Consider the following 24,590-nt stretch of genomic DNA (forward strand, 5'->3'; position numbering starts at 1 on the left):
TGCTATGGGCCTCGGCGTTTGAAGGCATAGGGATTTGATTTTGCAGGGCATCAGTACCAGAACTGAGGCTGGAATTTCAGTCAGTTTATTTGCTGCAGACAGAGAAACGTCGAAGAGCTACCACTTAAAATGGCCAAGAAAAACGTAAAAGGACCAGTTAAGAAAGGTGTGTATGTTTATGCGTTTTATACCCCTTCTAGAATACGTAGAATTTAGCGAAGGCCTGAGAGTTAATCAGGCGGTAAAATTGATTTTGTTGGTTTAATTTTGTGTGCACTCATAAACGAGGAATAACAACATTATCTCAATGTATTTGTCGACTAGTTGTCCAGTATAAACTACGCTGCTTTCGTTTTCCTGCAAATTCGCTCTACATTCCAAGCAAGTCACAACTTCCCCCCCAAACGTTTAAAGAGGGGTGTATTGAATTCTCCAATCATATTTGTGCATTTGCAAAATTGTAAGAGGTGATTGCAGAACTTCTGCGAGATTTTAGCCTTGTGTTCGCGAGACCCACGGGGCCTTGTTTATCCTTCTATTTGCCTAATTCCCGACATCATCAAATGACCTATATTTTCAGATAAATGTTTGCTCATGGCTAGAGTCAAGAGTTGCCCCGGTACGAGCTCTCATATGTTCACGTGTCATTATTGGGAGATCGTGGGAGGGGTTACACGTGGCCTCTGGGGTCCCATCATGTCCCCACAGACTGTAATTAAAAAGAAAGTGCCACACTGCAAGACCCCACTGCTGGTCAACAACGTCCGGTGTTAGCAATCTGGCTACTATTGTAGACTTTAGTAACTGCGTGATTATTATGTAAGCGTGGTATATTAACTAGTGGGCTTTTGAGGGTTCATAAACCCATTTAGTGAAATTTTTACACACGTAAGTGTATATTTAAAATAGTAGTTTAGAGAAAATAAATCTACTGTAGTAATGTAAAATATTATCATTAGGAAATGTTAGCAGTAAATTGTAAGTTACCATATCGTATTCAATAAAATATATTCATGCTACAATACATTTATGCTCTAGAATTGTCATTACATTATATAAAACTTTAGCTAATAATTCTCTTACTCTTTAGTTAAGTATTGCGTCTTGCTAGTCTGCACTTTCTATTTATGTTCCTTAACGACTCTTCATGGTAAAGCCAATTTTGTTCATGGAAAAGCTTAATTCATCATGTAGGCATTTTATTCATGTGTTATAATGGTGGCTATTTTCAAGCTATTTCAAAGGACGGATGATGCATGTTGTTATATCGTTTGAAGAAATTACATTATGAACTATGAAAATTAATAAATCAAAATGGCATGAAACTGTTATCATCTGAGAGATTGTGTAAAATGCTGTGTCAGCAGTACTAAGCATACCACCACATTTTCTTTGTTAAATTGATGTACTGTATTTTTTTTCTTATGAAACGGTTTTGATGAAACGATAATTATATTGACAGGAGCCACACCCATTTAAATGTCTACTGAACTGTTAACAGTTTTACAACCACTATGCTTATATTTTTGCATTTATAATGTAATGCTTTGAAAAGTAAACCAGCTGATCATAACGTGATAAAATGGGTATTTTTATCAATTGTCACAACCATTCCTTTCAGGAAGTTTTTCAGCCGTACAGAAAATATCTTTCAGAGTTCCAAAGAATTGGTAAAGAAACAAGTTTGTCATGATGTGCTTGCATTTTTTTAACCCAAGCATTTAACCATTGATAGTGAGATTTAGCTTAAATAAACGTGCATGTGTGTGTGTGTGTGTGTGTGTGTGTTTGTATTTTGGTATTTAATATACATTAAATACAAATTACATTTTATTTAATACAATGTAATTGTATTAAATGCCTGAATTTTATAATTGTCTATGTCGTACAAGGTTGTTTACTAGTAAAAATTAAAATGGCATTAGCTTTCAAAGATTGAGCAATGCATTTAACAAGAAACATTAGTCAGTACAGATGGAATGGCACTAATATGTATACATAACAATGCATAGCATTCAAAATACTCTTTAAATGTATTTTAATGGCTTAATGATCTTAGATATTTGAACTTCTTTTGGAGTTTTGACTTTTTTTATGTAATGTTTTATTCTGAATAAAGTTTCGGTTTGCTGGTTGTGGTATGTGCTGATAAGATCAAAGAAGGGGTTAATGTCCACAGTTGGTTTCTGACCAGACAGGAACTGCTTGCTTTATGCAGTGGCGTGTGTATGTACAACCGAAGAAGAGAGGGTAGTTCAAGGCACACATTCCATGCAATGTTATGTAAGCTGGACAATGATTGTGCACGACAAAGGCATAGTTGAAGCAACAGCAAAATCTGTGCTGGACTCACAAACGTGTATGGTTTGAAGCTCTGTTTTTCATAAGCAGGTATAAATGGGGGAGGGGAAGATGTTGATTAGCATACAGTGGCAGCCATTTGACTATCTGCAGCTTTAGCGATGAGTTGTGTGTGTGTGTGTGTCTTTAGGGGTGTGTCTTGTTATTTCCAAACATTGCTTGCAGATTTGATCTGTCTGAAAGATTCGAATGGTGCATTGTTTTCACTGTGGCAAACTTTGGAGGCTTGATTTAAAAGAAATTTAGGTTTTTTAACACTGACCGTAATATAACATAATTATAAATAATGCAAAGAGTTTTTTTAAGAATGATATCAGCAAATTAAAATGGGTTCTGGTGGATAAAATAAAAAGACTGGCGCAATGGCTTTTGAAAAGGTCATTTAATATAATTAAAACTGGTTATTTTATTAGAATAAAATTAGGTAAGGTAATGTTTATAAGGTAAAGTTTCTGTTTAATTATTTAAAAAATATATATTTATAATTGTTATTATTTTGATTATATAAACTGTCACCCCACATTTAAAATTCACAATTGAAAATTATGTGATGTATGCAAATTACAGTTTGTCAGTTTAAGTTTCAGATTTATCAAAAACATATATTTTAGAAAAATGTCCTGAGTACTGGACGACAACAGTTCATGGATTAAATATGTGATTGTTGTTTTTTTTTTAAGTGACCTCAAAGTCTAACAGTAGTGGATATGGTTTTAACAGTGTATTGTTTGATTTGAAATGTAACAAAATAAAAATGTGGCTATGTATTGGAATATAATAAATAGGTTTATTAACGCAATGTGGAATTCTGATTATGCCAAATTATATGCAAATAAAATAGTCATTCATTCATTTTCTTTTCGGCTTAGTCTCTTTATTAATTTGGGAATTAATAGTGGAATGAACTGCTAACTTATCCAGCATTTGCTTTACGCAGCGGATGTCCTTCCAGCTGCAACCCACACTGGGAAACATCCATATGCATTCATTCACACACACACATACACTATGGTCAATTTTAGCATACCCAATTCACCTATACCGCATGTCTTTGGACTTGTGGGGGAAACAGGAGCACCCGGAGGAAACCCACGCGAACACGGGGAGAACATGCAAACTTCACACAAAAATGCCAACTGACCCAGCCAAGACTCGAACCAGCGACCTTCTTGCTGCGAGGCGATCATGCTACCCGCTCCGCCACTGCTTTACCCATATATTTTTAATGGTAAATTTAGATGTGACTATTAAAAATGGTTGTCTGTATGTGGGCAGCATATGTTTGTCTAACATAATTCATAAATCTGCTTCAGAACCATGAATACTTGCGTCTACAATGCCCTGTGCATTGGGTAACAGGACCAAGTTCAATACTAGCATGTCCATATCAAGTTTAGCATATTATTAGAACTTACTTAGAACTAATATTATTACACTAAATAATAAGTATAAAAACTATTATTTGCCCGCAGCTAGCTCTTTGCAACTCTCACATGGTCAACCACTGAAGCTAAGCAGGGCTGCGCCCAGTCAGTACCTGGATGGGAGACCGCATGGGAAAGCTAGTTTGCTACTAAGTGGTGTTAGTGAGACCAGCAGGGGGCGCTCAACCTGTATTCTGTGTGGGTCCTAACACCCCAATATATTGATACGGACTCTATACTGCTCCGCAAGTGCCCTCTTTCAGATGAGATGTAAACTGAGGTCGTGACTCTGTGGTTGTTAAAAATCCCAGGATGTCTTTCGAAAAAAAAAAGTAGGGGTATCCTGGTATCCTGGCCTAATTTGCCCGCTCGCCTTCGCAAATAACTCTGTCTCCTCTCCACCAATCAACTGGTGTGTGTAGTCTGACGGATGCACTAATCCCCCCCCCCCCCCCCCCCAAAAAAAATATTGTGTAAAGCACTCTAAGTGCCTAGACAAGCACTATTTTTCTTTTGAGAAAATTAGAGTAAGCTTTTTTTAAAGGTACCTTATTTCATGATCATTTAAGCACATTATGACATTTACACTGACAAATAATGTCAGATTGAGGCAGAGTTGTGTATTCTAGCAACACATTTGCTTTGGTTTTGGCAAGTTCAACCAGAATCTATTGCTAACCTGTTTAGAATTTCATCAAGAAACTCGGGAGACCGCTCATTTGCTCCTTGTATGCAAAATAAATAGTCAGTGAGTTTGCCAAGATTTACATGCTACTCTGCCTGGAGGCTGAAAAAAAAAAGCCATCTAAAGTTTTGCATACCATTGGAACGCACATATGTGATAAAGCAGTGCATCCTCAAATGTCTGCTGCTCTTTTGTTAAGTATAGTAATTTGGGTGCCCATTTCAGCTTTCAAATGTGACTTAAGAACAGCAGGATGGAGTGGGATTTGCCTCTACCCTTTCCTATGAGTGCTTTTCTGGCTTTCAAAGGGACGATCTAAAAATAATCCATTTGCTGGTCGCGTTCCATATTAAGTTCCGGCTCAATTCACTGGGAACAAAAAGGCAGGAGTACTGCTGTTGTACAGGGGTTCGGGGTAGGTCTGGGGTGAAAACGCTTTCTTCTTCCCTACTTTATCTGGAGGGATGGGGGAGCCCAATGCAGAGGTCAAGGTGGTGAATGAAGAAGCTGGTATAGTATTTGGAATATGTATTTTATTTGGTTACGATGAGAGATGACATTTAACAAATCATAGGGGTGTGAGAGAAACACTTAACATAAGAAATTAAATGCAATCATGTTTAATAGTTCTTTTTTAGGTTTCATTTGTGCTTGTATACAAGCAGTAACAATTTTATGATATTTTTGGAAATTGCTTTGGGTTAAGTGAAATTTTGAATTGAGGAAAATTTGTGTTTTTATTTATTGTGAAATCACGTTCATTTTGAAACACCTGTTCAAAATGTAAAAAGTATGTATGTGTTGTAATACTTTGGTGTTTTTTTTCTGTTTGTATATCTGTTACTAACTTTTGTATTGTGTGTGTGTGCGTGTGCATGAACCAATGTGTGGTTTGACCTAGCAGAACGTAGCGGACAAAACACCTGTTCATTCTTCCTACTAGAGTTCTGAATGTAGATGTATTTATATATCGCGCTTCCATGAGGAGTGTCAACAGACCTCAGAATAACTGCACTCTTTTAGACTTTTGTCACCTTGTGATTATTATGAAAATTCTACCCATTTAAGTGAACCTTTCTTTAAACCAGAAATAATTTAATCTCATATGTGTATTTGAGAACTCCTTGGTCTACAGTAGATTTCTAGCTAACTAAATTTTGTATTCTGTCAGATAGTGGCCTTGAATTGAAATGAAAAATAGTACATTAGTAGCAAAAGTGTAATGTTGCTGTCAAATGCATGGTTTGATTCTAAGCACGTGTTTCTAGAGGGCTTTCCTCTGCTGCGTTGATTTTATGGTGTTAAATTAATTGGTACTTAACTTTTTGTTTATTTCTACCTGACATTGTGCATTTTGTCCTTCAGAGGCTAAGCCACAGCAGGCACACAAGAATGGGAAGAAGGCAGAGGTTGGAGGAGGAACCTCTTTCTTCACCTGGTTCATGGTTTTGGCTCTGCTGGGTGTCTGGACCTCTGTAGCTGTGGTGTATTTTGACCTTGTTGACTATCAAGGGGTAATCGGTGAGTTTTGGTTTTGTGTTTTCAAACTTGGTGTATATCTTTTAAAAATACTCTTACATAAATGTGGTGTGTAATTGTTTTTGTATATCTGGCCTTAATTTGCATGCAGCCAAAGCAAAGGACTTGCGCTATAATCTTTCAGAGGTATTACAAGGTATGACATCTAAACTGGTGGTTATAATCAGTCACTACTCTAAACCTCATTTCATTGATTGAACCTTTCATCTTCCATTAAATGTAGGGAAATAAAGTAACGCTTAGTTTCTTTTTTGTTTTTGCTGTCAATTCCTCCCCTACTGTGTGTATAAAGTGTATATTTGTATTATCATACACTCCTGATAAAACGTTTGGGGTTCGCATTAAAAAGTTAGTTCACCCAAAAATGAAAATAAACTCATTTATTCTCCCTCATGTGGAGACCTTTGAGTTTTTTGGCAGCACTTTAGTTTAGGTCAAAATTGACAGTATTATAAAAACTAGGACTGGGCGAGTTGGCCTGAAATCGAAATCTCAATTAATTAAACATTTTAACTCGATTACAATTAATGAACGATTATTTTATTTATTTATTTAATTTTTTTGTCATCATAGTTCACTGACACGTTTTTGGACAGTAAATATGTTCACATATTACAAGTGAGAGATTTCTGAATGAAAGGTGCATTACCTTTTTAAATAATTGAAGAAAACACACGCTATCTTCTGTCTATGATTTTTTTTTTTATTGAACATCTACGTTGAAAAACTGAAATTAAAGCACACGTTTGTAAAAAAAAGAAAATAATAACTTTTGGAAACAAAATAAATTATTTTCAGTGTTTTTCATAATAAAAGTAGAAAATAAGCAGTATCTCTTCTAAATCAAGTAACTCTTGTTTATTCTGTAAATAATATTTTAAACATTTGCATCTTTTGTAAACAAATATTTTAATGTAAATAACAATTTTAATGTAATGGATAATATGCCATTTCAGTGCAGCTTCCAATCATCGTCAACATAGTCCAAAGTAAGGCTCAAGAATGGGTTCTACTTGACTCAGATGTGGCTGCAAAATAGCTTCAGAAGAATAAATCAGCCACAGCCTTTAAAAGAGCGGGCTCACCTGACATGTAGGGAAAGTAAGAGGTAAAAATCCTGAAAACATTAGATTGATTATAGGTTCTGAATGTCGATTTCGATTACTTTTAGATTGATCACACAGCCCTAATAAAATCATAAACTAACACTACTAGCTTAACAAACTACCAATTAGCTGTTTATTAATAATTAGAAAGGTAGAAGTTGGGTTTAGGTTTTGGGTAGGATTTGGGATGCAGAATAACTTTTATAACTACTAATGAGCAGTTAATATCTTCATAATAGGCAGGCAATAAGCCAGTAGTTTAATAGCATGGATTTTAAAATTAAGTGTTACCTTTTTTTTGTTTTTTTTTTTGCTCACACTCATTTGTCACGTCATTTGTTCAAAGCCTATTTGAGTTTTTGCTTGTTTTCTGTTGAACCAAAGGAAGATATTTTTAAGAATGCTATTTGTTGGCCCCCATCGACTTCCATATTATGAAAAAATACTTTAGAAGTCAATTGGTGCCAGCAACTAGCAGTTTTTAAAATACCTTCTTTTGTGTTTAAAAAAAAAACTCAAATAGGTTTTGAACAAATAAAAAGTGAGTAAATAATGGTAGAATTTTTTTGGTGGGGGTTGTTCTTATCCCTTTAAGAATATGCTTTGAAGACATTAATACTTCTGTAAAACAAAATACCTCAAGTTGACATTAAAACATTTATAGTGTTACAAAAGGCAAATGTTAAATTGAGCTTTTTATTCATCAAAGAATCCTGAAAAAAAGACGATGGATATTTAAATTTGTAATTAATTTCTACATTATCATTTACTGTAGTTATTGATTCAATAACTACAGCAAATTGTAAGGACACGGCACCTCTTCAAAATATTAAAAACTCACCCCAAACTGTTAAATGAGTGTGTATGTTTGTGTATATATAAAAGTATCATATACAGTAATAAAGATATTTTTATAACTTTTTAAATATAATTTCTTAAAATAATATTAAGGAGATGTATTGGTTTAAAGTCTCTTGATAGATATTGTTTTGACAAAGTGGATCATACACAATGCAAATCATGACTAAATCAGATTTACTTGACTAGGTAAACTTGTATCCTATGATGCTGATGGCGATGGAGACTTTGACGTGGAAGATGCTAAAGTACTACTAGGCAAGTGTGCTGATTCCAATTCAATTCTTACCAGATTATGTTTTGCATGACTGACTTTGGTTGACTTTTGTGCTGTGTAAAACTAAATAAATCAGATGATGCACATGCATGGTGCTTTTTCATGCATTTGTCATCGTTTTAATAAAATAATTTGCCATTTTAAAGACCAAGAGAGGATTGGCTTTTATTGCATGAGATTTTGTATAAGATCAGCTTGCTAATAATGCATTTCAAGGCAAAGTTTGAGAGAAAATAAAGCATTTTGCAGGTAATATAATAGAAATAAATAAACCATTAATCAAAAACAGTTCTATTAGTCCCTCCCATGCATGTCCCTATCCTTCTATACCTCCATCTTATGCTTTAATAGCATACTGTATTTACCCTCTTTTTTTATAGCACTGAATCCTTATCTACTAAACCTTGCAAACAACCTCCACCCTCTCTCTGTTTCCTTGCTCTCCCACTGTTCTGTCTTTCCCTCTCTTTCTCTTTTTTTCCTTATTTTCCCATTTGCGTAGGGCTGACCAAAGATGGCAGCAAAGAAAACTCAGACTCCCTTGAGGAAGTTCTCGATATTTTAGCCGAAGAGGGCACTGATTGGTTTCAAGGTTTCTTCACCTTCCTTTATGACGTTATGAGTCCTTTCGAAACGCTAGAGGATGAAGAAACCGAGGCAGCAGCGGAGGACGTTGCTAGCGCGTCACAGACTGAAGGGGTTCAGGGCCAAAAGACATGCGTTATTTTAGGCCTTCAAAATCAGTAGTCACGTTTCCTACCGCGATTGTGACAGAAGCACTTTATTAGAGGAAGGACTTGATTCTGTTCCTAACACTTGAAGAAATCCGCTGTTGGGAAGATCGCCAACAGTCACTTTGGGACCTGCGAACTCTCGAGAAGATGATGTCATTATGAACATTTTGTAAATATTGGACATGGCTGTTTCCAGTTACTAATCTTTTGACCTTAGCTGCTGTAAGTTTCACCTTTGCCGCATGCATAAGTTCCCTTATATCATAAACGGCAGTATGTACTTCTGTTTGAGCCTTGCAATTTAACACTGTACATGTGACTGCTTATGATTATCATTTTTATTTTGTTTTTAGTTTATTTTGAGAAGCTTTTATTGCACAACAATTGCATTTTGGGGTGATCTGCATCCTCAGCAACTCAGTGGAGATACATCTATTTGGTTTTTCTGTTTACTATTTTGGTATAGCTTAGTAGTACAGAGAACAGACAGATTTAAAATTATGTTGCTAAGTTTATTTTTTCTCATGCGACTTGCCTTTGCTTTCTTTTATCAGAGGGTGTTTTCACCTGGTATTAACAGACTTTTTCAGGTATCTGATCGCATATAATCATCTGAGACGCATTACGGTTTTCACCTGGTATTAATGAGTTCTAATGTTGTGACGACTTGTGTTTAGTCTTTCCCCTCTTATTTCGCCACGCTCTGCATCACTTTGGCAGGACCATAATCCATGTGTTGTAATACAATTTAGTGATGTATGAATGCTTTTGGTGCTTTTTCTAACAATATATCCTGACATGATTGTGTTAAGTCAATTAGAAGAGAGTTTGTGGCTGTTCAATCACGTTGAGGGGTTGTTTACACATAATTTCAGCCAAAAGCTGGAAAGTTTTTATAAGTATTGCCTGTCCGTTTTGTGGATGTTCAGTGTAAACACCTGAAAACAAGTCTTTGAGAAAGTATGCATTGTATGTCTGTAGAGGAGTGTAGATTTAATGCAAGCGCAAACACACGTACACAATAATGGCAAAGTATGTGGTAGTGTTGTTGCTAAGGTACTTTTTTTACTTTTTACTTTACTTTTTGTAATTCATTAAAATCAAAATAGTGTCTTACGGCGCATGGTAAATTATACACACGAGTGCCAAGCTGCCAGTGAAATTACTTCGCTTCTTAATACTGGCCTGGCATGCCATATATTTTGTTACACCGTTGTTGTGTAAATATTATTGTTAAAATTTGCGCTACAAAAACAATACGATAAAATGTTTTTCAACTACCTCTGGAAGTGGTCGAAAAAGGAAAAGCTAATAATTATATAAACCATATTTGCACTTCTATTTGGCATTGTACAGTTGCAATTGATTTTAATACCAGGTGAAAAGGGGGTCAAAGATGTAGAGAACATTGATAGGCTTAAATATTCAGTATAAGTGTATCTCAACTTTCATGCTGTATTACCTCAATTAGCAAAGAAGACTGGAAACTTTTACTATAGACTTAACTGTTTAACTGCACGTGTGTTTAAGAAGTTAAGAATAAGTTCTCTCAAGTGGCTCTGTGTAGGAACGGGTCCTGAACTCCAGCATTCTGTCACTGTCAACAATCAGTTCCTACCTGCCAACATGCAAGTAGTGTCAGACAAGTACTTGAGAGGGCTACGAGCATTAATAAATGATCACAAGTGCAATACCTACCTACCTAGTCATTTACAAAATACCAATTCAGTATTTATTCTAGTGCGTAGAATCTAGGCATGGGCCGGTAAAAGATTCTGGTCATATGATAACCTTAGATAAAACTATCAGGGTTACCCTAAAATACGATCTTTTTAAATGTCTGGGTAAAAAAACAAAAAACTTTTTTCCCCGTTTGAATTTATTACATTTTATTTTGAGAAACATTTAAGATATTTTGGAACAGTAAACATGTCAGGCTAAACAATTAGCTTCCGTTTTTGGCGGTTTTACAACCTTGACTTTTCTAAATCGTGGTATACCTTGAACACGGTTCTTGACCAATGTCTAGTAGAATCACATTTTGATAGTTAGAAATATTACTTTTTTCTTTCGTTCTTATTTAAGCACAGTTTCAGTGTTTGTTTTGGAAAATTAGCAATTCGGATTACTTGCTTTAATTATTTTGCCATTGTTGTCATGTTTTACTTTTATTGTGGTGTTTGGATTTTATATTTGTGTTGATATGATTAAGACTACTCAAATGCTGTATAAATATAGCCACTAAGAGAAGGTGATGTGAACTGTGACGACATGCATTTAGGTTACAAAGATTTTTCTACTAGAAAACAAATCTTTTGTTGCGGTGCGTTGTGCACAATTAATAAAACAATAGATTCAGGTCAGATGTGGGTAAATAGACCATGTTTTTGACATCTGGGGTGTCAAAGACGTGTATAAAGAAGACCTCAAAGGCAGGACCTGCATGATGCAATTGTTTTAAATGGCAGCCACTGACTTTAATTTGTCTCTCTCATTTACGTTAGATGAAAATTCTAAAGAAGTTTCCAAGAGGAAAGGAGGTATTTTGCACACTTGGTTTGAGTGCATGCAGCAGACTAGCCTCTAGTGTGGTTTGGGATTTTGAAAGGTTATCGGAGTTTACTTGACTGACATGTTTTTATTTGCATGGCTGAGCTGACATCAGATAGTTTTAACTACAAACTATATTTCTGTTTAACCAAGGAGTGTTTAACAATGAGACCTCTTGTAGTTAATATGTATAAGCTTGCATGGACTATTATGACTTGACAGAGCTACATGCCCATGTAAGACGTGTGTATACTTTCTCCAGGCTGTTTGCAAACATTATAAATGAACTGTGAATTTGTCATGAACATACCCTGAATACATAATCTTCTAACGTAATATGTAGACCAGTGGTTCTCAATTTGGCAGATAAGTATTTGAGTGACTAGAGGATAAATTATATTAGGTTTCGGTTTATTTATATGACAATATAGATTAACTTTCCCTCAAAAAAATTCTGGAATTAAAAAAAGTATAAACTGGCCTGGGCATTTCTAAAGAAGCGAAATCTCATTCTTTATGCGCTGCATTTAAGCACTTCCTTGTTCAAAAGCAATGACCTACTGTGCCTGTTTGGGGTACAATTAAATGTGGGTCAAATGCCAGACAAGAAGCACTAGGTCAAATTGCATTGTGCTGTGCCATGTATTTGAAATATAAACACAATATTTTGTGGATTGGGTTTCTGTAGTTTTCATAAGGGTAAGTTTAATTTTTTTTTTCTTATTTTTTTTAAAGACCTTCAAGTATCTTCTTGATCTAAATATTTGATACAATTTTTGTAATATCGGTTCAAATCTTTAGCTGTTTAATATTCTCCTGAAGTATGTTTAATCAAATCAAGTTTATGCTTTCAAAACTGCTTTACAGTGATGCTAAGTGCAACAAAATTGCAGCATGTCTCTAGTTTACATTAGTCTTCATACAAAGCTGCTAGATAGCACCTTTAAGTTGTGCAGTGCATGTGTCACAGGATTCAAAAGTGGAAGTCATCAACTTCGGAATTGGTAGCGGTTCCATGACGCACACATGACATGACATGACTACACATCATTATTGTGCTAAATACATAGTGCATCCTTCACATGTATGAAAATGGGGAAATATAACAAATGAATTGAGTACTGCTCATTATTAAGCATAGTGTACACTGAAGGTGCCACTAGCTACGTTTCCATCCACCTATTTTTATGCGCATTTTGGATATGCGCATAAAAAAAACCATTCATTAGAAATGCCAAGATGGGCATAGATTTTAAAAATGTGCATAAAAAACTTATAAGTAGGATAAACCTTTTATTCGATGAAAAAAGATGTGCATAAACTACGATGGAAACATTTTTACCAATCAAATCCCAGGATGCGCATTAAAAAAGTCAACTGAATTTGTTTTAAGAGATCATGTGATAGTTAAAATGTGTGCGAATGGACAATCCAGCAGGCTGAGCACATTGTAAAGAGCTGAAATGTTGTTTTGATCATTCTAATACGCCATAACCATTTCAGTATTAGTGTTATTATTTTATGAATGATCTCTAGAATAAGGAATGTCTGTGCTCCATGTTTCATGCCTTCAAACGTCTCTGCGCATTCACTGCACATCAAGATTGCCTTTTGAGGCGCAAGTCATTTGTTAAATAAAGAAAAGATTCATGCAGCTTCTCTTATCGCAGCAAGTTTAGTTTTTATTGTTTATATTTGGTGCAAGTTAATCAGGAAGTGACTATTTTGTTCTCTGACTAATTAGATGGAAATGCTGCTTTATTCGCACGTCTTTTATGCAGCAATCCAGTTTTGCGCAGTTAATTCGCATTTTGGATGAAAACATAGCTACTGATGATGATGATGATGATCCTCACTGTAGAAGTTACCCTTATGCTACACTTTAAAATGCACAAGTAAAATAATTTTCATGAAAATAATGCCATGATGATATGAATTTAAGACTAGCAACTTTTAGTTTAAAACCTTTTTAAGCCTCTTTAAACTACTACGCTGATTATATTCTGATTAAAAACTAAGGAATACTCCATCAGCGCAGTTAAAGGAACCTCATCAAATTGAACAAAGTCACATAAATCATCCAGCTGGCTAAATACAACTGTCAATTGTAGCTGATTTTTTTTTTTTTTAAAGTTTATTAAGCATCACAGTTTGTGTTAAACTTTTATATAAAAACAACAACAACATAGTAAATTAGCTTTTTCATAATATCTACAAACACAATAGTCAACATTTTAAAGTGGATCACCACCATTCATCATAGTTGTCATAAAACTATTGAACAACAATTGTCCTAGGACAGTTTTGAAAAACATTTTTGATTTACTTTGATTGTTGACTACTTTACATTAGCCTTCAAAAACAGGACAATAAGGGGAGACTTTGACTTGAATAAGTTGAGAACTGCTGGTGTGGGGGATATCCCAACAAACTGCTGATGACATTCTGATGTAAACTGATTTACATCATTCCAACTAATTGCGTTGTGGTTTGAGGTGTGTGTGCGCATGTATGTGGTGTTCGAAATTCAGTTACCATTATTACATCATCAAACAAAGTTTCTCCCCAGAGCTTTCCCACGCCAAAGATGTTGGTTTGAAGCTAAGGGAAGCTCTGAAACAACAGCTCACCATCATCCATGAAAGAGTGGAGGCCAGGAAAATAGCTAAATTGGCACTAGCGGAAGTCAGAAACATCTTAGCCAAAGAAGAGGAAGAGAGGACCTTAAACCGCATCAGAGAGGAGTCTGAAGCCAAAGCTTGGGAGAGAGCTGAAGCTCAGCTGAAAGAGGAAGGAGAGAGAATAGAGAAAGAGGATGTGGAAAAGGCCATGGAAAGAATTAGAAAGGAGAAAGAGGAAAGAGAGAAAATGGCAGAAAGCGAAGAGGCAAAGAAGACTAAAAAAGTGGAAAATGATGAGGTGAAAGAAAAGCCAGAGCTTGAAAAGAAATCCATGGAGAAACCTGTCAATGAAAATGATGATGGTGGTGGTAAAAAAGCTGAGAAAGATGGAAAAGGTAAAGAATCCAAGAAGGCTGCAGCTAAAAAGAAACAGTAGAGAGCTAAACGCCAGATCATTTTGTCTTTGTGTAAAACTGGTTGGTATCAGTGCAGTCTTCTGAGACTTATTGAAATCTAGACCTGTGAGAGATGATCAGTGAGGTGAAAATGAATCAAATCATTGGGTTAATAATAGCGGAATCACAACAAGGTGCTAAATGCGGATTAGCATTTTTAATTTATCTTAAAATATTTTGGTTTGAGGGTTGGATCTTGGTTTGCTCTTGCAAGTAGTATGTAAAGTGTAAGATTTCATATGTTTCTTATTTTGTTCATTTACTAGTGTTGCTTTACTAAAGGAGAATATTCTTGTGTTATCAATAAACCATGTATCCCTGGGTTTGTTTTTATTAGTGCTTTTGAGTGTCTTTTCTTTGTTGATTGATTATAAGATCATATTTACAGTCTTTCTTTCCCACAAGAATGCTTGTCTCTCTTCTAATACTCTATAAAGTCTTCTATAAATATTCCCTTTTCCTCTCGTGTGTTTCCCTCTTGGTCTGTTTCAAATTTCAAACACATTCCTTTGTGTCTGTAAGACAAGGGATAGAAAAGAAATCTTCAGTGCAAAAGTAAACCAAATGTCATCAGGTTGTTAATTATCACACTATTTAGTGTAAAAGCTCTCTAGTCCACTTCATAGAGCATTGTGCTTGTTTTATGTGATTTGTGTTCTACACTACCTCATGAATGCACATGCACATGTAAAACCCTCAGGACTGAAAGATAAGCTCACCGTTGAGACCAGAGAAACTGTCGAGTCTGCCACCCCTGAACCTGTGGAAGAAGGTAAAGTAGAATTATACACGGGAGCTTTCTTCAATGAATGTATTCATACTGATTTTATTATACAAAGATATGTATGCATAAGGAACTGATTTATAATATTAATAGACATTGAAAAAGTAGCAAAAAAATATTTTAATTGACTGCAAGGGAGATGGATTATCTTGCAGGGCTTATAAAATATTAACTGGGTTTAAAAGACAGTGATGTGCTAATGGATAATTTGTGTATAATATCGAAATTATTCTGATTGACACATGAACGCTTTTGTACCTGAGGCCAGTTATAAACAAGTCTTGCCGGTTCTTGTGTAACATGACGAGAGAAATTGCATAGACCTGTTATGAATAGCAGACATGTATGACTGAACTTGTATGAATGCCTTACTAAATAATCATCATTCTTTCAATCCTGAAAAGCAAAAGCTGTTTTCTTCAAGCTTAATAGTTTTGTTTCTTAATCAGCTCTAGATGCTATTGTGGAAGAAGAGATTCAAGCCTACGAAGCTGAAGAAGCAGCTCAGTCACCACCAGGTACAGTCTTTGTGATGTCATTTGAAATGACGATCTGTAATAGTTGCTATTTGTTGGCTCATAAGTGTATTGATGTATTCCTAAATAAACATGCATCATTTCATATACTATTGCTTAGGGGTGTTCAAACCCGGTTCTGGAGGGCTGGTGTCCTGCTGAGTTTAGCTCCAACTCGCTTCAGCACAATTACCTGGACGTTTCTAGTATATCTAGTAAGAGCTTTATTTGCTGGTTCAGGTGTTTTTAATTGGGGTTGGAACTAAACTCTTCGGGCTTCCATACTATATAGGAGACTGAAATAGTATGCAAGCCAAGTAGTATGTCCAAATTCACAGAATTCGAAAAACAGTATGCGAGAAGTACCTGGATGACATACTAATTCCAGCAAGATTCTAAATGAATGGGAGTAAAGCGATGCAACTGATGCAGGAAGGTCACACAAGGATGACAAAATGGCGGATGTAGTACATCAGAGTTTCATTTATGCTACTGACATTCATACTGTATTGTACACACTTTTCTAATGGGAGAGTAGTACATTTAAATTCAAATGCAGTACCTACTGAGTAGTAGGCGATTTCGGACTCAGCCCAGGACAGTTGCCCTTCAGGACTGAGTTTGGACACCCCTGCTATAACTAGATCTAACCACTACATGGCCACAAGTTCTAGGCACATCTCCCCACCAATTACATGAAATATGAGGGGCTTTCGCACTGGAGGATCTTTTTCACAGTTCCCATACCTACTGTGTTAAAATAGCAGTTTTTTTTCCACACCACAGGAAGTGTGAACAATTTTATTTCTAGAAATGCTCTTGGGGAGAACTGAATTATTATTTTTTTAATAGCAGGGTCTAATCCAGCACTATATGAACTACAGTGATGTAAGTGTATAATGATTTGTCAAAACAACAGCAAAGTGTTTTGATGTATTATTTACATTTCCTTTGTCTGTTAAGCCAGGTCATCTTTATTTCTGTATAGCTTTTTACAGTATTGTCAAAGCCACAAGAAAAAAAAAAGCCAGTAAAAAGCCATAACATTATGTCAGGTTATAGGATGTGTTCAGCATATCAAGCAGGCAGCAGTAGTTGTAGTAGTGGTAGAATGTTAGGGTAGTTAAAGTTATATTAAAATTGATTCAGTTTGGCTTGAAAGAACTGTCAGTGTTGAAAGACGATCCACTGAAGAGCAGCTCCACCGACCCCAGTCAAGCTTGTCTGTAATGTTGTGGTTTTCTCACCTCAATAAAATGTAACACAACGAGTTTTTATAGGCAAATACGTTCTAAGTAAGTCACATAACTTGCACAGCTACGTTCATTCTCCATTACCACGAAATGCTCAATAAAAACTGCCTGAGTTCAGGGTATCCTTTATCTTCCAGTGGTTATTTTGAATGGTGTGCTTTATCACTGTTGTCTAGTTCAGTGTTTCTCAACCACGTTCCTATAACCATCAATACTGCACGTTTTGGATATCTCCTTTGTCTGTCACACCTATTACAGGACTTTCAGTCTCTACTAAGAAGCTGATGATCTGAATCAGGTGGGTTTGGTTAAGGACACCTGGAAAATGTGCAGAGCTGGCGGTCTTCCAGGAACGTGTTAGAGAAACACTGGTCAAGTTTATGTCTCAAAGTGTTCTTGATTTACATTTACATTTAGTCAGTTAGCAGACGCTTTTATCCAAAGCGACTTACAAATGAGGACAAGGAAGCAATTTACACAACTATAAGAGCAACAATGAATAAGTGCTATAGGCAAGTTTCAGGTATGTAAAGTCTAAGAAGGAAAGCATTAGTAATGGAATTATTATTTTTTTGAGTACAGTTAGTGGTAGAACCAGAGAGGCGATTGCAGATTAGGAAGTGAAGTGGAGACTAAATAGTTGAGTTTTTAGTCGTTTCTTGAAAACAGCGAGTGACTCTGCATCCATTCTGATGCAGTTAGAGTTCATTCCACCAACTGGGCAGATTAAATGAGAGAGTTCAGGAAAGTGAGTTCTTCCCTCTTTGGGATGGAACCACGAGGTGATGTTCATTCACTGAACGCAAGTTTCTGGGAGCGCACATAAATCTGCAGAAGTAAGAGCAGGTAAGGAGCAGCAAAGCCAGAGGTCGCTTTGTAGGCAAACATCAGAGCTTTCAATTTGATGCGAGCAGCAACTGGCAGCCAGTGCAAATGGATGAGCAGCGGAGTGACATGTGCTCTTTTAGGTTAAAAAAAGACCACTCGTGCTGCTGCGCTCTGGAGCAGCTGAAGACACTTGATAGAGTTAGCTGGAAGCCCCGCTAGTAGACAGTTGCAGTAATCCAGTCTGGAGAGAACAAGAGCTTGAACAAGGAGTTGAGCTGCATGTTCAGATAAGTAGGGTTAGACTTTTCTGATGTTATAGAGTGCGAATCTGCACGATCGAGCAGTTCTAGAAATGTGGTCAGACGTTTAGTTGCCCCATCCATCTGGATTGAAAAGTTATGGTGTAGAGTCGGGTTGGCAAGGTTAAGCTGAAGATGATGATCTTTCATCCAATGTGAAATTTCCTACAGGCAGGCTGAGATGCGAGATGGTACAGAGGGATCATCATTAATGACGATGTGAATGCAACAAAGAAAATGGTGTCATGTAAATTGGCTTTCAGGGATTGAAATCTGGTGACTAGTTTCAATGACAATTCCTGTAATTAGTCTGTAAAGGAGACCATATTTGCATCTACCCATAGTAGCACATTACATAGTTTAATAGATATTGCTAAACATATGTTTTCCCTTGCAGAAGCTGTGGAGGAGGAGCCTGTTGCTGAGGAGGAAGAACCACTGGCAGTAGATGAAGAGCCTGTTGCTGCAGAAGAGGAAGTAACTGAAGAGGAACCAGAGGTTGAAGAAGACCAAGAAGTTCCTGAGGAGGAACCTGAAGTTATCGAGGAAGAGCCAGAGCTCCCCGTTGAGAAACAGACTTTTGAGGAAGCAGTGGAAGAACTTGCAACTGAAGAAGAGGTCGTAGCAGTTGAAGAAGCAGTAGAGGAAGTAGCTCCTGTGGAAGAAGCAATAGAGGAAGAGGCTGCTCCGGTGGAAGAAGCTGCTGAGGAAGAGGCTGCACCAGTGGAAGAGCCAGTAGAAGTGTTTGAAGAAGTTGTACCAGTGGAAGAAGCAGTTGAGTTGGAGGAAGAGGCTGCCCCAGAAGAAAAAGAAACTGTGGAGGAAGCTGCACCGGTGGAGGAAGCTTTACCAGCAGAAGAAACTGCACCAATAGAAGAAGCAGTTGAGGTTGAAGAAGAAGCTGTAGAGGAGGTTGTAGAAGCAGAAGAAGCTGTTGAGGAGCTTGAATCGGTTGATGAAGTTGAGGAAAATTTACCAGTAGAAGAAGCAGTGGAGGATCTTGAACCGGTAGAAGAACCAGTGGAGGAAACTGAACAAGTAGAAGAAGCATTTGAGGAACCTGAACAGGCAGAGGAACCAGTAGAAGAAATAGTAGAAATACCTGAAGAGGAAACCGAGGAGTCAGTCCCTACAGAAGAAACTGTAACGAAAGAGGATGTTACAGAGGAAGTGGATGAGCCTGTTCAGGAAGAAGAGGAAGAACAAGACTTTACAGAGGAGGAAGCAGAGGAGGAAGTTGAGGTTGAGGCAGAAAATATAGAAGAAGAGGGTAAGTTTGACAGGATAATTATAATTTGGATTTAATATTGCTCGTTAATATAAAACATTACACAATTTATAGAATAAACTCTGAACAGATGAATGTTTTTTTTGGTTTGTTGTCAAATTTTCTGTCTTGTTACAGAATATGAAGCTGCAGAGGAAGAACAGAATGAGGAGGACATTCCAGGTTGGTCATTTAATTTGTTTCTATGAAGCATATAAAGAGTGGGAAGACTTGCTCATGTGTAAAATCCATTCAGAAATTTGTCTTGAGTCAAGTAATCCATGTTCAGTGTCTAATTTGCTATTATCTTTCTATTTTGTTTCCTTAACAGAGGATATTAACCAAACAGAAGAAGAAATTGAAGTAGAGCACACAGGTAATTTTTTTTATTGTTATTATCCAGAGATCGGCTATACGAAATGTAGGTGACCTGGAAAATGAGCCCTTTCCAAAAGAAAAAGTGGAGAGTGTCTAGTTCATTTCTATATTAAATTATTTTTTAATGTAGAAAGTCCACACCACAACTTTAATGAATGAATATGTAGAATTAATATTGCTAGAATTACTTTGTGCAGATTCTTTTTCCCCAGTACATTAGCAATAAAACACTGACAGCCAATCATAGGCCATCCTGTTTTAAAAAGCCTGAGCATATAAACTGTAGCACATTGACTACATGGAACATAATCTTTGTTGTTGTAAACAGGCCTTAAAGGTCTTTTTAAAGTTTTATTTTTTATTTATTTATTTATTTTTTTATTATAGTTATCCGCATGTAAGTTTTAAGGATATCTATTGACCTTATTCTAAAAATGCGGAAGTGCGCCTGTTTTCGCGATTGTCTTAGAACTTCCAATTCAGTCGCCTATGGGAGAAATGACTAAGAATAATAAACGGCAGAAAACGGTCTAACTACTTGCTCTACAAACAAATGTTTGCATGACTATACAGACCCAGTAGAATAATATTATAAGAAAATATCAAATTGCAACATCAAGCAGCGTAATGAGCAGTTTTTAACGTCAAAAAATGAATGGAAGTGAATAAGACCGGAAATCTCAAGCCATAAAGATTTAAATGGCAGCGCCCGCTCGTCGGCGGAGAATAAGGTCAGTAGGCTAGTGTGCTCCAAAACAGTGACAATTTACTTTTCATTTGAGTTCACTCTCAAATCACTCTCACTGAAAGAGCTGTCATAAAATAATGTCAAATAATAGCTATTTGACTTTTTTTTTTTTTTAAGATGGAGGAGCTAGTCTGTCCCGGTCTGTCTTTGTTTTAGTTGGGATTACATCAAATTTAAAATAAAAACTGCATATTTCAAACCACCTCACGGGGCCAAGGATTTGTTTACCAAAAAATGAAAACTCGGTTATTAATGACACACCCTCATGTTGTTTCAATCTCCTGAGTCATTTGTTCATGTTCACAATACAAATAAAGATATTTCGGATAAAATCTAAGAGCTTCCTCAGGGGATGAAACAGATCTGATAAATGGGTAAATAATGTGATGGTGGTCTTATTTACACTGCATGGCTCCTGATAGATTTTTTTTTTTGGGTATGAAGCAGAAAGGAGGGATGAAGTCAGGGAGGTAAGACTTAAGTCTAATTCTTGGCCATGATTCCGGTCTAGGACAACACACAACAGATAATTCTATAAAACACTCTATTTTTGTACTATATTGAATTGTCTATAGAATTTCATTCTAATAAAATTAATATTCATGCAAACAATTTATTAAATTGTTATCATCACTCCAGTTGTGTCTTAAGATTGTTTTCCAGTTACATTTAGTATAAATTTCTGTTATTTACAATAATAACTCTAATAATAATGTTACTTTTATTTATTCATAAATATATATATTTTTTTGTTTTATCCATCCATCCATCCATCCAAAAAAAAAAATAATAAAATTTTTTTTTTTTTTTTTTTTTTGGAAGGGTGCTGTGCCCTAGTAAAGCTTTGGCTAGCAACGTCCCTGGTCTATATTATTAGCCCCCTTAAGCCATATTTGTTTTTGATTTAACCTGGTTAAGCCTTTAAATTGCACTAAGCTGAATACCAGTACCTTGAAAAATATCCAGTAATCATGGCATCATGGCAACGTTAAACGAAATCGGTTATTAGAAATGAGTTATAAAAACTATTTTGTTTAGAAATGTGTTAAAATATTTCTGTTAAACAGAAATTGGGGACACAAATATACAGGGGGGCTAATAATCAGGAGGGCTTATAATTCTGATTTAAACAGTATATTAAGTGTTTCATGTCAATTATTTTGTCTTTCACAGAAACATAAAACACGGGACAGTGTGTAAGATGGAGAAAGTACCAGCACCACATGGCATTCCACTGGAAGTTTGCAGCTGCCAATTCATGCCATTGAGTAAAATCAGAGAACACTCCAATTACCCTTTCATTTCCCCTAAATTTAGTTTTTTTGAGACTCAAGCCTGTTTGTTTATTGATGATGCAGTACAAATGTACATTTTTGTGAATGTTTTGTTAACTTTTGTTTGGTGGTTTGACTCTTAAACTTTTATTTTCCTTTTCCAAATCCCTTTTCATTGTAATTCCAGACAGCTTTTCTCCTCTAAACTCTAACATAGATGTGAAGTAGCCATTTTTTTTGAACGATCATGGATGAAAGTTTGATTACAGTGTCCTATCCTGTGTGTACAAACACAGTCATGTTGCTTTGTAGCTCGGAGATCTTCACATTTTACATCTCTCTCTTTCTCTCTCTGGTAAATCCATTTGCTTTAATGTGAAGGTACTATGCAAAGCTGCACTGATCTTTTGCTATTTTTTACCCTTAGGTTTTGTACTACCAATATGTATTGAGTCTACATTTCCAATGTTGCATATCAAGGACATGTTTATGCTGGCAGGTTAACCAAGATAATTGCTACGTGAACTGTGTGTATTGGGGTGAATGAGCGTGCATGCGCATATTTGTGTGTCAATATGAATTTCCACTTTTAACTTTATGCGAAACAATCATTTGAGCCATTTCTGATGGTGTTTTCTGTGTGTACGTTCAGCATTTTAGTACCTCTGTTGATATGTTCCTCAATACTGTATTGTGAGTGTGTATGTGTGTATTTCGGTAAGAAGAGAACTTTTCACTTTCTTCATATTTAAGCCATGTCAGATTTCTACATTCAGATTTCTTCGGTCTGCCCCATCATCAACGTTTTCTTGCGTGTTTTGTAGGCTCATGAATTGATAAGCTGTTTCAGGCGCTCCAGCTGCTGTGTAGTATGCATACAAAACAGTGTTGTTTAAGGAGGTTGCCATACTACGTGATAGATGCCCACCTGAATATGGAGCAACCTACTTGACAAAGTGTTTTATTTTTGTAGCAGAGTAAAGATTTTTCCAAGTGCTTTTTTCCCCTTAAGTCACTTTGTACTAAAGAATTAGTCGAAATGTCACACAAATGTGTGTTGAATTGTCAGTGCATTTATTCTGACCCTTTATACTGTTGTGGCACATCTGAAAAATACACTTTTGTATTACATTAAGACGTGAAAATGGGTTGTCATTTTAATATTCTGAAAAGAGATTATTTTGGATTTACTATTAACGTTGTCGACACAATGTGGCTTTCACCATTGATGCAGAGTAAATGTGTAGAAAACTGAAAATAGGTTTGGTCTTTTGAAGGAAACCGAATTCTGGCTCCTGAATTGTTTCACTGTGGATTCAGTTTTTTATATATATATAATGTTGTGTGTTACACTGTGGTTTTATGGGGCCTGCCAGAATAGATGTTGTTTTTGTGATAGACTTTAGGAAATGCTGCAAACCTCAACCTCTTTAGTAGTTTCATAACGTTTAAAAGTAGCTGCAATATTATTTTTAGTTTATTTCTTTCCTTCTTTTTCTACAACACTAGAGGGTGCTTTCAACCCCTGACACTTTTGAAGTCAATGTGAATTTTTAAAGTGGTATTAATTTGACTTTTTTTCTTTTCATTAGGATTTTTTTTTTTAATTTAGATCATTTTTGGTGTAGTAAAACAGTGAATTTTACTAAAATAAAGAAGTGTTATATTCTCAAAGCCATATATGAAAGGTTGGATATAACAGCCTTTGTGTGGGTCGTGCTTTAAGGGACAGACAACGCACAACCAGCAATAACAATTTGTGAGAAGGTGTTTTTTTTTTTTTTTTGTAATAGAAATCCACATATAAACAGATAATGTTTACTCAAGGCTCTCTACTCGGAGGTTTACATGAAATCCTGCTGTATAGGCTAACTCTTTTTAAGTTATTGAGGCATTGCAATTTTAGGGAGTTTTGGGTGACCTTTCACAAATCTGTAAACAACTGTAAATGTTTGGTTTGAGCGCTGCAATAAAGGTTGGGACAACAAGAGTTACATGGTGTTGCTCGCTTTTCTTTTACTTCAGGAAAACAAAACCATCTCTAAACCATGTTACAAGGAGGATTAAGACCTACTATACATGTGGTATTCATAAGAATAAAAAAGTAGGTTTGTTTTTATTTGTGATGGCTAATCTGGTAAAGTTATTTTATTTTTATAATATCTTCTTTCAATTTCGATTAGGGTAAGATTGGCGAGTACAACCCTGCTGAAAAAAAAAATGCGTAAACGAGCCTAAGCTGGTTTTAGCAAGTCAACCAGTCTAGTTTTGTAGGGGGTTTTGGCCATTTCCAGGCTCGTTTTAGACATTTCCAGCCTTAGATGACAGCTAAAACCAGCTTGATCAGCCTATAAACAGCCTGTGAGACCAGCCAAAACCAGCTATGAGCATCATCTGGTCAAGCTGGTTTTAGTTTTAGCTGGTAATGTGTGAAAATAGCCTGGAAATGGCCAAAACCCCTCTAAAACCAGGATGGTCAACCAGCCTAGGCTGATTTAAGCTAAAATCAGCTATGTCCATCTTAAACCAGGCTAGCCAAGCTGGTTTTAGCTTGTCATTTTCCAGCCTGACCAGCTAAGACCAGGCTGTAAATGTATGAAACTAGCCTGGAAACAGCCAAAACCCCCTATAAAA

General features: G+C 36.1%; 1 protein-coding gene across 14 annotated transcripts; it reads left to right on the top strand.

The window, feature by feature from the left end:
* Positions 1-28: 28 nt before the first annotated feature.
* On the top strand, positions 29-23,950 carry asph (aspartate beta-hydroxylase). 14 transcript variants are annotated; one of them, NM_001442621.1, is given in 11 exon segments: positions 4,875-4,980; positions 5,836-5,991; positions 8,163-8,231; positions 11,489-11,524; positions 14,104-14,550; positions 15,311-15,382; positions 15,844-15,912; positions 18,687-19,559; positions 19,695-19,739; positions 19,888-19,932; positions 21,856-23,950. In NM_001442621.1, coding segments are annotated over 11 exon segments (1,866 nt in total). In that variant the 5' UTR covers positions 4,875-4,934; the 3' UTR covers positions 21,864-23,950.
* The last annotated feature ends 640 nt before the right edge of the window (positions 23,951-24,590 follow it).

Source organism: Danio rerio, chromosome 2, assembly GCF_052040795.2.
Source record: "Danio rerio strain M-AB ecotype USA chromosome 2, GRCz13ab, whole genome shotgun sequence".
NCBI lineage: Eukaryota > Metazoa > Chordata > Actinopteri > Cypriniformes > Danionidae > Danio > Danio rerio.

Excerpts from the sequence above, each read along its gene's own strand:
- asph (XM_087238810.1), top strand. The coding sequence starts at position 4,935 with ATGGGGGAGCCCAATGCAGAGGTCAAGGTGGTGAATGAAGAAGCTG. Across the intron at positions 4,981-5,835 it reads GGTGGTGAATGAAGAAGCTG|AGGCTAAGCCACAGCAGGCA; the intron begins GTATAGTATTTG and ends TTTGTCCTTCAG. Across the intron at positions 5,992-8,162 it reads TGACTATCAAGGGGTAATCG|GTAAACTTGTATCCTATGAT; the intron begins GTGAGTTTTGGT and ends TTACTTGACTAG.